Source organism: Carcharodon carcharias, chromosome 6 (genome assembly GCF_017639515.1).
Source record: "Carcharodon carcharias isolate sCarCar2 chromosome 6, sCarCar2.pri, whole genome shotgun sequence".
In the NCBI taxonomy this organism is placed as follows: Eukaryota; Metazoa; Chordata; class Chondrichthyes; order Lamniformes; family Lamnidae; genus Carcharodon; species Carcharodon carcharias.
The window spans coordinates 131,757,979-131,776,017 of record NC_054472.1 but is presented as its reverse complement, the minus strand read 5'-3'; the positions used below and the strand labels follow the sequence as shown (position 1 = coordinate 131,776,017).

At 39.2% G+C, this 18,039-nt stretch overlaps 2 protein-coding genes across 5 annotated transcripts in view; one reads left to right on the top strand and one right to left on the bottom strand.

Moving 5' to 3' along the window:
* calb1 (calbindin 1) overlaps nucleotides 1-4,013 on the top strand; it is a 99,111-nt gene extending 95,098 nt beyond the window's left edge. The window contains exons 10-11 of the mRNA XM_041189283.1: nucleotides 3,711-3,782; nucleotides 3,900-4,013. Of these exons, the coding sequence (XP_041045217.1) occupies nucleotides 3,711-3,782; nucleotides 3,900-4,013 (186 nt within the window). The remainder of the gene's footprint in view (nucleotides 1-3,710; nucleotides 3,783-3,899) is intronic.
* Nucleotides 3,793-18,039, bottom strand: part of decr1 (2,4-dienoyl CoA reductase 1, mitochondrial) — a 31,764-nt gene continuing 17,517 nt past the window's right edge. For all 4 annotated transcript variants that reach the window (XM_041189437.1, XM_041189441.1, XM_041189439.1 and 1 more), the window contains exons 7-10: nucleotides 15,526-15,598; nucleotides 8,483-8,629; nucleotides 6,091-6,153; nucleotides 3,793-5,665 (exon numbers count right to left, since the gene is read on the bottom strand). In XM_041189437.1, coding sequence (XP_041045371.1) covers nucleotides 5,606-5,665; nucleotides 6,091-6,153; nucleotides 8,483-8,629; nucleotides 15,526-15,598 — 343 coding nt within the window. In that variant the 3' untranslated portion in view covers nucleotides 3,793-5,605. The remainder of the gene's footprint in view (nucleotides 5,666-6,090; nucleotides 6,154-8,482; nucleotides 8,630-15,525; nucleotides 15,599-18,039) is intronic.

Below are 18,039 nucleotides of genomic sequence, written 5' to 3'. Positions count from 1 at the left end.
ACTCCTTGGGACGTGTTACTATGTTAAGGGCATATAAATACAAATTGTTGTTATTAGTGATTGTTAAAGACAAATTGAGAAAAGCAGCATTTGTCCTTTGTAAGCTATCTGAACTTCTTATGGAGCAGCTTAGGATTTATACAATTTCTAATATACCTTGAGTTACATTAGTTATGGTTCTATTGTTCTTTATGTGTTCCTTGTTTATTATAAAGTGGTCATGCAGGAGTGTGGTATTGTGGTATCATTATCACAACAATTTGAGTTTTATGACTAAAAAACCATGGATGGTACCAATAATACGCAGACGTTAACATTGAACTGCTTAGTTTTTCATACTGATTCTTTAGCAACTTGATTTATACAATGGACTTTATTACTTTACATCTATATGGCAAAACCACACTGTTAGCAACACCCTTTAATTAGAGTGAATGTGCTTTGTAATGCTATCTGCCCATGAGGATATCCAATACTGTAAATATGTCTCAATTTCCAAGGAAAAATGATAGCTGATGCTCAATGGTAAGTTATCATTTTGTTTTTTTAAAAAAAATCTGTTGTGATGGCTGTGAACATTACTTGCAGAATTCTGAAGCACTTTTCTGCATGTTTTATGTTACCAAGGTGTGACGTGTTGGACTTTTACCAAATGACAACTGTAGAGTGGCTTAGTATTTCAGAAACATATATATAAGGTTGGATGGTATTTATTTTAATGTAAGGAGTCTGATGACTAAGGCAGATGAGTTGAGGGCACAAATTAACACATGGAAGTATGATGTCATTGCTGTCACAGAGACATGGTTGAGAGAGGGGCAGGACTAGCAGCTCAGTATTCCAGGATATGGGGTCTTCAGGCAAGACAGTGAAGGAGGTAAAAGAGGAGGGGGTATCACAATATTGATCAAGGAATCAATTACAACAGTAAGGAGGGATGACATCTTAGAAGGCTTCTCAAATGAAGCCATATGGGTAGAACTTAAAAACAAAAAAGGAGCATTCACATTGCTGGGAGTGTACTATAGGCCCCCAAACAATCAGAGAGAAATAGAAGAACAGATATGTAGGCAAATTTCAGAGAAGTGTAAAAATAATAGGGTAATAATAGTGGGGGATTTCAATTTCTCCAACATTAACTGGGTTAGTTATAGTGTGATAGGTTTAGAGGAAGCGCAATTCTTAAAATGCATCCAGTAAAGCTTTTTAAGCCAGTACGTAGAAAGTCCTACAAGAGAGAGGGCGGTCCTGGACTTCATTTTAGGGAATGAAGTCAGGCAAGTGGTAGAGGTATCAGTGGGGGGAGCATTTTACAAATAGTGATCATAGCTCCATTAGATTCAAGGTTGTTATGGAAAAGGACAAGGATGGGCCAGAAATCAGAGTTCTAAATTGGGAGAAGGCTAATTTTAATAAGATCAGATATGATTTGGCCAGAGTGGACTGGGAGCAGCTACTTTTAGGTAAGTCTGCGTCAGAGCAGTGGGACTCATTCAAGAAGGAAATAGGGAGAGTACAGGGCCAACATATCCCAGTAAAGACAAAGGGTGTGACCAACAAATCCAGGGAACCCTGGATGTTGAGGGATATACAGGATTGGATTAAGAGAAAAAGGGAGGCTTATGGCAGAGACCAAGGGCTCAAAACAGCAGAAACCCTAGAGTATAGAATGTCTGGGGGGAACTTAAAAAGGAAATTAGGATAGAAGAAAGGGGGCAATGAAAAATATTGGCAGGTAAAATAAAGGAAAATCCAAAGCTATTTTACAAGTACATTAAGAGTAAGAGGATAACTAGCAAAAGAGTAGGGCCCATTAAGGACCATAGTGGTAATTTGTGTGTGGAGCCGGAAGACGTAGGTATGGTTCTAAATGCATACTTTGTGTTGGTGTTCACAAGTACGAGGGATGACGTGGGTATGGAAATCAGGCAGAAGGACTATGATGTAATTAAAGAAATTAGCATAGAAAGGGAGGAGGTTCTAAGTGGTCTGGCAGGCTTAAAAGTAGATAAGTCTCCAGGCCCGGATGAAATGCATCCCAGGCTGTTGAGACAAGGGAGGAGATAGCAGGAGTGCTGGCAATAATTTTCAATACCTCTCTGGCCACAGGAGAGGTGCCAGAGGACTGGAGGACAACCAATTTGGTACTGTTATTCAAGAACGGAGGAAGGGATAAAGCAGGGAACTACAGGCCAGCCAGTCTAACCTCAGTGGTGGGGAAGCTATTGGAAGCAATTCTGAGGGACAGAATTAATCTACACTTGGAGAGGCAGGGATTAAAACCATGCTGACTGTCCTTGATTAAGGGGGGGATCATGTATAACCAATTTGACTGAATTTTTCGAAGACGTGACCAGGTGTGTAGATGAGGGCAATGCATTTGACGTAGTCTAGTTGGACTTCAGCAAAGCTTTTGATAAGGTCCTGCATAGGAGACTGATAACGAAGGTAAGAGCCCATGGGATCCAAGGCAATTTTGCAAATTGGATCCAGAATTGGCTGAGTGGCAGGAAGCAGAGGGTGATGGTCGAGGGGTATTTTCATAACTGGATGCTTGTGTCCAGTGAGGTTCCACAGGTATTGGTGTTGGGTCCCTTGCTGTTTGTGGTTATATAAACGATTTAGACTTGAATGTAGGAGGGTTGATCAGTAAGTTCACAGATGACACGAAAATTGGTGGGGTGGTAAATAGTGAGTAAATAGCCTTATTGGTGGTAAATAGCCTTAAGTTACAGGAGGATATAGAGGATATAGACGAGCTGGTCAGATAGGCTGATCAGTGGCAAATGGAATTTAATCTGGATAAGCGTGAGGTGATGCATTTGGGCAGGACAAAAAAGGCACAGGAATACACAATGAATGGTAGGACCCTGGGAAGTACCGAGGATTAGAGGGACCTTGGTGTACATATCCACCCATCCCTTAAGGTAGCAGGGCAGGTAGATGAGGTGGTTAAGAAAGAATATGGGATACTTGCCTTTATTAGCCAAGGCATAGAATATAAGAGCAGGGAGGTTATGCTGGAACTGCATTAAAGGCTGGTTAGGTCACAGCTAGAGTGTTGTGTGCAGTTCTGGAATCCGCATTATAGGAAGGATGTGATTGCACTGGAGAGAGTGCAGAAGAGATTTATCAGGATGTTGCCTAGGCTGGAGAGTTTTAGTTATGAGGAGAGATTGGATAGACTGGGGTTATTTTCCTTGGAACAGAGTAGATTGAGGGGGGACATGATTGAGGTGTATAAAACTATGAGGGGCATAGATTGGGTAGACAGGAAGGAACTTTTCCCCTTGGTGTTGGGATCAATAACCGGGGGCATAGATTTAAGGTAACAGGCAGAAGTTTTAGAGGGGATGTGAGGAAGAATTTTTTTCACCCAGAGGGCGGTGGGAATCTGGAAATCACTGCCTGAAAGGGTGGTAGAGGCAGAAATCCTCAACATTTGAGAAGTATTTGGACATGCACTTGCAGTGCCATGGCATATAAGGCTATGGGCCTAGTGCTGAAAAATAGGATTAGAATAGTTAGGTACTTGTTTGACCCTGCAGACTCGATGGGCAGAAGGGCCTTTTTCTGTGCTGTAGACCTCTATGACTCTATATACGCTGTAGAGTATTCAGTAACGAGAACAGGTAGATTGGGATTGTTAATAAGAGATGCACTCCACAATACATAAGTGCCTCAAACTTGCATCTGTTTCTTTTGCTTAGGACGGCAATGGATACATAGATGAAAATGAATTAGATGCATTACTAAAGGATCTCTGTGAAAAGAACAAAAAGGTAGCAAATAAACATTTAAAAAACACTCATTTTAATGTGATGCACAAAATGAAGGCATATTTTGAAAGGTTGTTCTTAGAATTTAGTTAACGATGATTTCTATTTTTATAAATTCAGGACCTAGACATTCAAAATCTTACAACATACAAGAAAAGCATCATGGCTTTGTCTGATGGAGGGAAACTCTTTCGGAAAGATCTGGCATTAATCCTCTGTGCTGAAGAATTTTAAATATCTTGCATTCTCATGTGCTTGTGATTTGTGTGACGATAGCTGTGTGCTAAAAGGGTGTAGGATATGCTTTCCTTCCACCTGTAAAGTTCACTGATTGCATATAGATTAATCAGTAGAATGTGCAGCACATTCTTTCGGATCTGTTGTATCTATACTCTTTGTAATTTACTGCTTTTGTATCTACAGAGTTCATATAATAAAGTATACTACTGAAACTGATAATAGAAAATGCAGCATAAAAACAACTGTTTTTGTCTAGCACTGAAAGAAGGGTTTATATTAAATGTTCACAAAATTGTTGAAAAGATTGTTTAATAAATGCAATGAAGGTATAAAGATACACTGTGTAACTGCCACAGTTTACAACTAAAGGTGTTAAAATCAACCCCATAAAGGATTTCCATTAGTCATTATATATGTTTCTTTTGAGCAAGGTGTACTTTTAAAAAATATGTAATACTTTAACTTAGATGGAAAACAAAATGCAAGCCAAGTAAAATCAAATTGGAGTTGAAGATTTTTTTGGTACTACATAATTTATTAATGAGTATTAAGTTAAAGCCCATTTAATTTCTTTCCCTATTTATTCGATTGTATCTGGTTGTTTTTATTTAGATTTTAGTTCTGTTCATTCTTTGCCTACTTCTGGGATACACCGAAGTAGATCGGAAACATCATGGATATACAGAGGATTCAGAGACTGAGGAAACAGTTTGAAAATGCATGAAATACTGGGAAACCAAACAGATAGGAAAGCTTAAACAAACTGGCAAATGGCCATTATCAAACATAAAGGCATTCACCATTTCAATTAATCTGTACATTTAATGCCGCTTTTCCATGTTGTATTATAATGGTATTTTTTACTTATAACATGGTCACTGTAGCATCAGTGCATAGAGCAGTGGTTTTAACCTCACTTTTAATCTGTTATTTCCAAATTAAAACCAGTCATTAAAGGATTCATTATACCAAATCTAATATCAAGGCCCTATAATCTTGTTTTTAAAAAGTTACTTTTCAAACAGTCACAAGGCACATTTGAATGGAACTGTACATCACACTGTAAATATAACTTTCTGATATCCCCTGATGTCCAAAAGAAGTTAATTTGCAAATTTGAGGAATCATCTTCAATTCCTATCTCTTGGCACCATGCAAGTATCAGATATAGTGATGGACATAATAAAGACTCTACTATTTGGTTACATGCTGCCTGAGAACATTTTCAGAATTGCTCAATTCCACTCTGCCTTTTGGCTGGGCTGATTAGACTAGCAGAACTGCAATATTGCAAATGTCAAACTATGATTCTCTAACCAGTGATAAATTAATATAATTTCTATAAAGATATTTCAGCATACAGTTGGTTTCAAAATAATTCTTTTAAAAAAAGAATTAAAATAAATCAAGATAAACCCAGAGCTCTTTTACTTGAATGAAATGATCAAGTTGCCTGCCATGAAATTCTTGATGTGATTTTAAATGCTGCTCAAAACCAAAAATACCTGGAAAAACTCAGCAGGCATCTGCATTTTTTTGCTTTTGTCTTAAATTCTGCTCAGCTGATTGCAAGATTTATGCCATGCTTAGGAGCCTTGGGTTTTTCTGATCAGAGATTCTAGCACATCCCATTGTTCATTCGTAACCTAGAATTTAAAAAGGAAAATGTTATTGTTACTTGACAAATCAAAATCATAAAGTTCAAATAGAGATAAATGCATTATATATAGTTTCATGTTTCTAAAAACCAAATCATTATAATAAAGAGTAATATCATGAAGCGGCTCCTACTATACTGTGAACCAGTAATAAGAGCATGAACTTGAACTTCTGTGTATACATAAATTCTTGGGCATAAAATTTGCTGCAGGGCCTTAGTGGTGATACATTTTCTTGGGCTCATAAAAATGTAGTTCACTGTAAAGCACACCTTTTGGGGTGATATAAAAGCTGCTGGCAGCTCTGTCTATAGCTATTTTGCTTTGCCTCCTTTATATGTAGAGAAATCATAAACTAAGCCTAGGGAAAAGGGGTCATAAAACAATGGAACATTAGCAAAAGTTGACATTACCTTCTGTAGACTGTTAAATTCACCAGCTATTGAAACATATTCACCACCGTCAAATCTTATTACCTAAAACAATATAACCACATGATTAATATTCAGTTACATTTGACTTAAAACTTTAGAAAAAATATTTTTTCTACTATAGAATATAAACAACATGCACATCAAGCTCATATAACAGCACAGAACATTGCTTTTGTGAAAGACCTTTTCCGTCATTGCTTTAAGAGCAAGCACCTTTTTGCAGGGGAACCAAATAAACTCATGGAAACATAATATTAATAACATCTGCAAAATAAAAAAAACTTTACAATTCAATTCCTGACTCATAAAGTTAAAACTAAAATTACCCTAATTGACTATCATTGTTAAATCACTTCCATATAGCAGAATTTGGTTATTTAAGTCATTTTGTATTCTATTCTGGTAGAACTGGAGGACTCAACATCTTAAAATTTCAATCTCTCAACCTTGAAATTTCACTTTTTAAATATCCATGTTGACATTAAAGACCTGAAGTATTAACTTGCATACTTATACTTTGAACACGAACTGCTAATATATAATACAGAAAGCACACTCTTCTCAAAGGTAAACTGGATTAGCTAACTTGCCTCATACAAGGCTTGATTTTTTTTTCACGTATGGTTCAGCAATATGTTGGGGCGTCACTACTGATGGCATAATTCAGGAATTCTTTAAATTAATTCTCAAACTATAGGTGCCCCTGGCAAAGCCAGCCAGCATTAATTACCCTTTCATAATTGCCTTTGATGATGTGCTTTTGAAAACCACTGCAGGCCACAAGCTGAAGGTGCCCCACATTGTTGTTAGGTAGGGAAGTTAAAGGGTTCTGACCCAGCGACAATGAAGGTACAGTTATGATCCCATGGAGACCAATAACATTTAAAAGATTAATTTCCCATCAACCGGTGGAAAGAACCAAAGATCAAAATTTCATATTTTAAGGCTTTTACTGGAATAAACAAACTAAAATCAACATGGATCAAATATTCTTAACAGGCCAAACTAAAGAAAAGGTTCTTTCACATTAACCAACGCAATCAAGATATGCCTAACTTCTTTTGCTGTGCGTCGCACTTCTAGCAGATAGGTTAGAACAGTTCTAACATTCCTTCCAGCCCTCCAACGGACTCACTTCTCCCCATGTTAAGTTAAAATTTCCCGTGTTCTTTGAAAATCATTTAACTCAGTCCGAGTTTTCGAAATTTGATTTTCACCAGCAAGGCTCAGCAACTCCCTGTTCCTTAAACCTCTAAAATCCCAGTGTGTTCTGTTCCCTTCCTTTCAAATAGAAAAAATATTCTCACAGGCATTCTGCTTGGTTCTTAACACAATAGTCGTTCCCTGCTTTTCCACAGCAGTATCTTCTTTGTTGCTCTGCCTTTCAAAAAAAAGTGATCCCTTTTTATTCCAGGTACTGTGTAAAGGTGTTGAAGCCGTCACTCCATTTTAATGGTTTTCTATTGAGTTTCTTTCCCTACGGCAACCAGATCATATGGGTGTGTCTCCAAGATGAGACATTTTCAGGATTCTCTGTTCTACCTTAAGTTAAAATTAATATTTTAAAACATAATCAACTTGTAAAGGCTAGCGTTCATAACAGAATAACGATATCAGTCCAAATCAGGATGGTGTGTAGTTTGGAAGGGAACTGTTGGTGTTCCAATGCACTTGATGTCTTGCCTTTCTGGGTGGCGGAGGTCACAGGTTTGGGAGATGCTACCAAAAATAAGCCTTGGGGACTGTGTGTAGTACATCCTCTAGTACAGAATTGAAGCCAGGGTAAACTGATGATGGAGGGTGAATGTTAAGCTGGGTATGGGATGCTGATCAAATGACTGTTTTATCCTGGAGGGTTGAGCTTCTTCAGTGTTTTTGCAGCTGCACCTATACAAAGTACTCCATCATATTCTTGACTAGTAGCTTGTGAGTAGTGGAAATGCTTTGAGGAGTCAGGTGGTGAACCACTAGCTGCAGCATATCCAGCTTCTGACCAGCCCTAGTGTTTATGGCATTTATACAGCTGGTCCAACTGAGATTTCAGTCAATGGTAACTCCCCCCTGAATGTCAAAGGTGGTGGTTAAGGTTATGTCTTGTTGCACATTATCACTGCCTGGCACTTATGGGTTTATTATTAAGAAAATGTGTTTTAAATAAACAAGAGTAGTCCAAATATTAAAACAAAATACTGAATTCTAGAAATCTGAAATAAAAATACAAAATCCTAAAAATACTCACCAGGTCTGGCAGCATCCATGGAGAGAGAAATAGTTAATATTTCAATTTGATGAACTTTCATCAGTTCAGATGCTCCTAGATCTGCTATTTCCAATATTTTCTGTTTTTATTTCACTCCAAATGTTAACTTACCGCTCCTGAAACCCAGTTGGCATAATCGCTGCAGAGGTAGGCAGCAAGGTTTGCAATTTCATCCACTGTACCAAAGCGGCCCATTGGAATTCTCTTTAGCAGGTCTTTTTCAAACACACCACTTGGGTCAAGTCGGCTAAAGGCACCCTATAAACAACAGAACATACAAATGACTGCATACGTTATAAATTTAATTTGAAAGTCAAACTATGTTTCAGTAAAGAAATGCTTAGCTCTCACTTGAAAAACAACAATTTCAGAGTCTAATAAAGAAAATGCATTGTCAGTCTTAATATTTTGGCAAATTGTATCTTTTAAGCAAAATGTCATGATTGTTCAGTATTTACCTGGCTCAAGGTCTATGTAGGACTTAGGGGGAAAAAATCTGATTTAATTGAAAGACAAAATATTCAAAACTGAACGCATAATCATTTCAGAAGAACATTTAAAATGATTCTGCTTCAACAGCTTACATAATTTTGAGAGCACAGCACTATTCTGATACATTAGTCCATTTATTTATAAACTTTGCCTGAAGGGGAACTGTATTAAAATTATATTCATTCTTGCAAATGGACAATAGTGCTTGTGAAAGCCAGAATAGACTGATACTGGAAAGGCAGCAATTATTGTCCATCACTAGTTGCTCTGAAGACATTAAAAGCTAACCGCATGGGGAGCTATGCATTCTTTCTGGTCTGAAATGTAAGAGTGAACCATTTACAGTTTCACAAAAATACAACAACTTTTACACTTTTTTTCTAGGTGTTAATTGATAAATTACCAGATTTCATTGAATTCAATTTTGACTTGGCATACAAGGATTTGAATTCACCACACAAAATCAAAATAACCCAGTTTCTGGAAATCTGAAATATAAAAAGAAAATGCTGGAAGTACTCTGCAGGAAAGGCAGCATCTGTGAAGGGAATTCAGAGTGTCTGGCTTATGAGTCCAATATCATAACCATGACAAATTTACTGCCTTAGAATTGACAAATTACTCATTTTTACTGCTGCGTGGATTTATCAATACAATTGTTCTGAGGTTAACACAATGTGTGGAAAATTTCAAATATTAGTTCTTTTAAAAAAGGCATATGCATTCTAAAAGAAGACGAACAGGCGTAAAGATCCGCCCACACTCCTAACTGCTTCATCACCTCAAGGAGAGAATAACTTTAAAGACCAACCCTAATAAATTATTAAATAAATCTTTCTGATAAAGAATTTTTTCATCCTCCACTGTGCCAGTTTCAACTGAGTTTGTAAATTCCAGGCATTTTCTCCTCATATAAATCTGGCTGCTGTTTTGTGATACTCATTCGAACTTCAGCTTTGACCAGTAGCAATCTAAGTGCAATATTATTGAAGTTGACATTCAGCAATCCATAAAATCTAATTTAGCTAAAATTCTAAAACAGTCAGCTCCACTATGGAAACTTGGTAACACTGGCCATTTCTGGTACACAGGAGAAAGCTTAATATATTCAAAAAGTATTATTTTTTGCTGATATTACAAGCATTTTGCAGAAATATTTTATTAATCTAAGCTCTCCTGAGTTAGCCATTCTTTACTGCCCTGACCTTATATAACTTCAAGTACTGATTGCTAGTGTTTGGATTATGTTGCCATGAACATCAGTTTCATGAGCAGTAACATTTTATGGCCATGCAAATGTCATTGGATATAATCAATCTGAGCGATAACACACCCTTCTCTCACCTTCACATGGTCCATCTCTGATATTTCCCTTCCCTTTCTTGACTTCTCTGTCTCCATTTCTAGTAATAAAATAATATACATTACAAGCCCACCAATTCCCACAGGTGCCTCAACTACAGCTCCTCACACCCTGCTTCCTATAAGCGCTCCATCCCATTCTCTCAGTTCCTCTGCCTCCATCACATCTGTCCAGATGATGCCACCTTCAAAAACAACGCTTCTGACGTCTTCCTTTTTTCTTAACCGAGGGGTCCCATCCACTGTGGCTGACAGGGCCCTTTACCGTGTCCAACCCATTTCTTGCACCTCTGCCCTCACCCCTTCTCCTCCATCCAAAACCATGATAGGGACCCCTTTTCCTCACTTTTCATCTCACTAGCCTCTGCATTCAAAAGATCAGCCTCCGCCATTTCCGCCAACTCCAGCATGATGCCACCACCAAGCACGTCTTCCCCTCAAACTCGTCAGTTCCGTCCATGACACCCTGGTCCACTCCTCCATCATCTCTAACACCTCATACCCTTCAAATGGCACCTTCCCATGCAACCGCAGAAGATGCAACACCTGTCCCTTTACCTCCTCACCATCCAAGGCCCCAAACACTCCTTTTAGGTGAAGCAGCACATCACTTGCACCTCCTTCAATTTGGTCTACTGTATTCGCTGCTCCCAATGTAGTCTCCTCTACGTTGGGGAGACTAAACGCAAACTGGGTGACCGCTTTGCGGAACACCATTGCTCAGTCCGCAAACTTGACCCAGGCCTTCCTGCTGCTTTCCATTTCAATAAACCATCCTGCTCTCATGCCCACATGTCCATCCTTGGCTTGCTGCAATGGTTCAGTGAAGCCCAACGCAAATGAGCGGAATAGCAACTCATCTTCCAATTAGGCACTTACTCCATTTTTTTTTATTTTAATTTTTATTTATTCATTTTTTTTAAATCCTTTTCCCCAACCACCTCCCTGCCCCACCCACAGAGCCATCTGTCGCTGGTTTTTATGTTGTACTTTCACAGAGCGCTGACCCTTGTTCTGCTATTAACACATTCTGCTCTACCTTTATGCCGCTATCAACACCTTCTTTAGTCGTTACTACAGCCGTTAACACTCCCTTTGTCTTGTGTCTATGACATTTTTGTCAATCTCTCCTTAGCTTCCATCTATCCTTGACCTTCTACCTGCTCCACCCCCTCTTAAACAGTATAAAATCTATCACATTTCTACTTCTATTTAGCTCTGAAGAAGTGTCACAGACTCAAAACGTTAACTCTGTTTCTCTCTCCACATGCTGCCAGGCCCAATGCATTTTTCCATTTTTTGTTTATATATGAGCCATAACACAGGCATTTGCTACAACAATTAATCCTTATCCAGGCTGCCACCTGAATAAATGGCTATAACTACTATTACTGTGCTTTGACTTGCAACCACATATAACTGTATTTTAAAGGCAGAAAAACTCCCAAAATGGTTCACAGGGCAGGAGAAATTGGGCACCACACAAGGTGTTGTTGGAGGGGTGACCAAAAAAAGGCCAATCTTACAAAGAAGAGTATACATTTCCTGGAAAGTGACACATATCCCATCAATGTTCAGAGTTCAGCTTCCCTGCTGCAACAGAATTACAATTGAAATGTCCAGTAATTCACAGAGCTAAAGATCAATGTCAGGTTTCTCGCCACAAAACATTGCTTCATAGTTTGCCCATAAACCTAGCAAAAGTGGATTTGTTAGCTTACCAAACTCATGCCTCAGTGCTCATTTTCTGACTTCTTGTTAAGGGCCATTTAAACTACTGACTCATAAACTTCAGGTGCATCTAACAGGTGACTAATAGATATGAGCCACTTCTGAATTAGGTCACATAACAAGATGCAAAGAGACAGCTAGGGTAAGAGCAGAGGTCTCACAAACATCCCTGGCGGTTGATTTGAGAACAAAACAAATTTGAAGAAATTGCGTGGGGCCGTGGGAGTAATTTGGAGATTACTACTTTCATTGTCTTGCTTTCTAATTTCCTACTTATCACCCTAAATTCTGTCTGTAGGACAACATTCCTCTTTCCGCCAATGTTGCTCGTACCAATGTGGACCATTATTGCTGGCAGGTCACCCTCCCCCATCAGAGTGCTCTGAAGCCACTCACTGATATCCTTGACCCCCGATCCAGGGAGGCAACTCATCATCCTGGATTTACGTCTGTGGTTGCAGAAGCCCCTTAACTAAAGAATCACCTATCACTATTTCTCTTCCAGTCTTCCTTGTACCCACCACAACCCATTCCCCCCCAACACCCACCTCCACAAAACAGCTGAGCCGCCACTGGTGCCAGGGAGTTGGCTCTGGCTGCACCCCCCAAATGAACCATCACTCTCATCAGTATACAGAACTGAATACTAGTTAGAGACTGTGATGCACTCAGGGGACTCCTGCACTCCCTACCTGTTCCTTTTTGACTGCCTTGTGGTCACCCATTCCCTCTCTCCCTGCATATTCTTAAGCTGCAGGGTTACCACATCCATAACTGTGTTACCACAAAGCTCTCAACCTCATGGATGCACTGCAGCGACGCCAGCTGATGCTCAAGTTCTGAAACTTGGAGCTCAAGCTGCTGCAACTGACGACAATTCCTTCACAAATGGTTGTCTAGGACACGGGAAGCCTCCTTAAGTTTCCACATAGCACAGGATTTGCATTCTAGGGGTTGCAGCAGCTCTGCCATTTTTCTATTTATTACTTAGCCTTGCTACTGCTAATAAACCTTACCAATACTAATAAGCTTTACCAATATCAATAAAACATAAGGCTGTTAATAAATTTTGCTATTAATGGTTACTGTCAACTACTGTTAATAAAACTTACTAATACGGATAAGTCCTACTAACACTTAACACACCTTACTACTAGCAATAAAACTTACTTAAAAATAAAAGATTTGTCAGCTACTGGTTTGTTACTTATTATTAATACTTAATGGGCCTGAAGTTCCTTGGAGTGGCAATCTGCATCAGATTGACGCAGATTGCCACTCCATGCCCAATTACTTAGGTCAATTTTTTTCAATCTTATCTCACCTGACCTTCCGACTCAGGCCAGGTGAGATACAGGCAGTGCAGCGTCCCCTCAAGGACCAAGGGTTGGGGGTCAAGTAGGGTCAGGTGTCGGAAATGCAGGAATGCGGGGGGGGGGGGGGGGGGGGGGGGGGTGCGGAGGGAATCAGAGAGAGGTGATCAGGGATTGGGTGTTGGGGGGAGGGGTTTGGGCCTTGGGTCAGGTCAAATGGGGGGTGGGGGAAGCAGGTGCCAGGCCTGCCGGGGAGATGTCCCACGTGGGTGGAGGGGGCGGCAATCCCGTGGAAAGGGGGGTGGGATAGTCAGAGGTGGGGGTGACTCATGGGAGGGGGAGTTGCGGATAGACCCCTGGGAGGGGTCAGAGGTGTTGGGGGGGGGGGGGGGGTGGTGTTGGGGGGGGGGGTGGCGGTGGGAGTCATGTGGGGGATGGTCTGGGTCTGTACAATAGTTACTCAGAAGTTAGAAGTGGTTTTAATTTTTCTAACCTTCTGGATATCTATTGGTGTAACCCAGTTGAAACTGTCTAAAGTTTGCAATTTAAATCGCATTTTCAGGTGGTTCCCAGTACAGAGCAATTTCTGAGGGGAAATTTGCTGTGTAAACATTACCTGTGAACTTCTGAAGGGAATTCCCCAGGACAGCTTTGGGCTGCCTCCCCAATCCGACGCTATGGAGCTCAGAAGTTAAGGCCCATTTTTTTTTGATCATTTTTAATCTGCCAATAGTTTACACTCAGTCCCTAAGCAGAAATACCCATCAGCCAACCAGCTTATAAATTTTCTGTGATGTCCAACCACGATTTTTGGTTCTGAATGCGGCTCTCAACCCATAAACTGTGTAATACCAGTTGGTCCTGAACTCTCGCTGCTTTGATGGCCTCAAACCCTTGTGCTCTCTCTCGCCGTTTTTATGAACCTAACATCGCTCCTTCTCACCCCCATAAAAAATAGCACCTCTGTCAGTGCAGCATTCCCTCAGCACTCCACTGGCCTCTCAGCGGTGATTTTTGTGCTGCAGTCTTGGAGTGGTGCTTGAAGCCATACCCTCTGACTCAGAGGCGAGAGTGCTACCAACTGAGTCACAGGTGACACACTTTGAAGGAGAGGTAGGACAAAGAGCGGGGCTAATTGGACTGCTCTTCAAAGGGGCTGGTGCATGCAGTTTCAATGTGTCAAATGGGCTCCCTTTGTGCTGTAATATGTTATAATTCCATATTCAATTTTGCAAGCTCTTCTTCATCATATTTCTCAAAATTCTAGAAAAACTAGTAATCAAACGAGTTAAATATCCTGGTTCTCAACAACTAATTAACATATTTAGGATGCTCTTGCATCATTGCTAACTGCTGATACCATAATGTTAGACTCATTTTAACCTTTACCTGCTGACAATGAAAGTGAATACAAAATGGAAAAGGGATAATAACAATGAAAGGTGTAGAGGAAGTGAGGGACCTTGGAGTGAATGGCCACAGATCCTGGAAGATAGCAGGACAGGTTGATAAGGTGGTTGAGGAAGCATATGGAATCCTTTCATTTATTAGCTAAGGCATAGAATATAAGAGCAGTTCTGGTCACCTCATTACAGAAAGGATGTAATTGCACAAGTGAGGGTTCAGAGGAGATTTACAAGGATGTTGCCAGGAATGGAAAACTGCAGCTATGAGGAAAGATTGGAGAGGCTGGGATTATTCCCCCTGGAACAGAGGAGGCTGATGGGAGATTTGATTGAGATGTACAAATTGTGAGAGGCCTGAATAGGATGGATGGGAAGGACTTATTTACTTTAATAGAGAGGTCAACGACTAGGGGGCATAGATTTAAAGTGATTGGTAGAAAAATTAGTGAGGAGATGAGGAAAAACCTTTTCACCCAGAGGTTTGGAACTCACTGCCTGAAAAGGGTAGTAGAGGTTGAAACCCTCAAATCATTTAAAAGGTGTCTGGATAGGCACCTGAAGTGCCGTAACCTGCAGGGCTACGGATCAAATGCTGGAAGATGGGATTAGGCTGGGTGGATTGTTTATCAGCTGGCGCAGGCACAATGGGTCTAGTGGCCTCTTTCTAGGCCATGAACAATGATTCTTTTCTAAAATTAGACTAATATTAAAATCAATTTGCATAAAGTATTTTGAAATCTGGATATACATGAGAAACTAATTAAGAAAGAAAATACTTTAACAGAGAAAAAAATGGCTATTTTATAGACAAAAAAGTTAGAGAGCTTGTTCTAAGCACAATTACCAATACCTTTGTTTTAATAGGTCCTGGCTGAATCACATTGAACCTCATGCCATATCGACCCCACTCAGCAGCAAGTGATCTGTAATATTAACCCAAATTGTTTTTAAAAACTGCAACATTTCAGCATTGGTCACACAATAAAAACTACCTTTGGATTAACAACAGCAACTTGAGACCAATAAAATAGGAAATAAAAATTCCAGATTTACAGCATGTTTATTATGCGTAGCAATCTCCAAAGACATCATTATTTCCAAAACAATAAATGCACTCCCTCTTGCAACTGAAGAAAATTATGATGCTTGCTGCTGGGTTGGCTTAAAATGTCATTGCACTCTAATAAATGAAATTCTTTCTGTGAGAAAAGTTGATGATCAATAACTTTTTAACTATTCCGAGAGTCCAAGATATATTCTTTTCATCTACCTTTTCAATGAACAAAATACTAAAATCTCAAAGGCAACAGATTTTTAGCTGCATTGAAGACAAGTTGAAAGCAAGCGTGGACTGCAGATTTATTTTTAATAATACATCGTAGCCACAGGAATAGAATACCTCAACAAAATGCCAAACATCAAACAACTAAATTTGTCTTTGAGTTCAAAAAGATTCATTTGCTGGGTTTTAAGTTGTCTGTCAAAAACTATGAATACCACAAAACCTACTCAGGACTCCTGAAAAAAAATGTTGTAGTTATCACTGGCACAATTACTTTCAAAATATTTTGCAGGAGTCATTTTTCATATTGATCGATAACCAAGAAGCTGGAATATATTCAGAAAATGTTATAATTCAATGCAGGAATGTTTTAACTGTAAGCAGTACAGTGGTACCTTAAAACAAATGATAGGATAGGTTCACATAAATTAAATTCTTAAGTTGCACTGAAAGCTATGTAATAAAAATGTGACTACATAAAGGATGAAGATGCTGTGCAAACTTAGTAAATGATTTCGGGTAGATTAATTGTTAAAAAAAATGTAAATAAATGAGTACTAGCTTTAGAAAATGTAGAGCAACATATTCCTTTTATTTTATTTAAAAAACTCAAAACAGTACTATCTGATTTTGCTCTTAAGACTCAGACATCAAATCTACGTAATGTGAAATGCACTGTTAAAATGTGCTGGGATTCCATTATATTACCTGCGGCTATTTGTTTCTGGCAGCAAAACCTCACATATTAAATGTACATCAAACTCCATATAACAAATTAGCTTTAGTACTCATTCTCCATTGAACCAAAAACACGGAATATATCACCTGTGATGAACAAGATTTCAAGAGCATGTACAGCATTAGTGAAGCTGATTCAGGCAAATTATGATAAAGGTTTCAAACAGAGGGGACACATATTGAAATTTACAACACCATGCATTTCTAGTAAGATGCAAAGTGTTTTGGAATAAGCAGGCTATGAGTTCCATGTGTTATAAGTGTATTGGCTGAATGAATGCACGGTAATGGGAGTGGGAACAAAGTGCTCTAATCCAGATAACCAGTCAGTAATGGATAGAACTGGAGATAAATTTTTACACACTTATAAGAATTATTTACAGGGATACCAATTGCCAAGTTGGCTCCAAACCAACAGCCACAGTCTGCTCCTATATGTAATGAAGCCCCAGTCACCGCTCACCATCTGAACACATTTAAACACTTAATTAATAAACATCTAACATAGTGAGAAGAGGTGGAGGAGGATAGGAACAACAATGGCAACTTACATTTATACAGTGCCTTTGTCAAAGGAATAACTCAAAGTCTGATTCCTGAATTTAGAGACGCATCTCAAACATAACACTTAAAATTATAGGTTATGACAGTTGTTTAAAGTTTCCCTCTGGGATTTTTAAATAACTCAGTTTTACCAACTGCTTGGTAATAACACTTGGTACTGGAGAGGATAAACGCATCAGAGCTTGAATGAGCTGAAGTTTATGAAGAGTCTCGAGGTGACAAAGGCATGAATAAAAGTTTCAGCAGCAGATAAGCTTAGGCAGGGATGGAGTCGGGTGATGTTATGTAGGTGAAAGTAGGCATTCTTTGTGGTGGATAAGGTATGGGTTGAAAGCACAGTCCGAGATCGAATAGAGCATTGAAATTATATAAAGATGGTTCAGTAGTAGGGGGAATGAAAGCTGCATGTTTGGGCATAAGACTGAAGGGGTTCACTAAAAGGCCATGAAGATGACTGGAGGGAGGAATGAGAAATCTGATGTCAACATATTGAGGCATTTTGAGTAAATTAAGGTGTGAAATAACAAGAATGACAGGACTGCAGGCTATGTGGAGATGAGGACATAGGCTCATATTTTTAAACTGACCTATTCTATATGTACAAATATAAAGAGACGGCAATGGATTCAACAACAATCCTGCTTTTATATTCTGTGGTGCCATTAACATAATAAAATTTCTCAAGGCACTACACAGAGCCAAAGATTGGGCAAAAACTGACATTGAGCCAAAGGAGTTATTACTAAAGTTGTCAGAGGTTTTATGCAGGTTCTTAAAGCA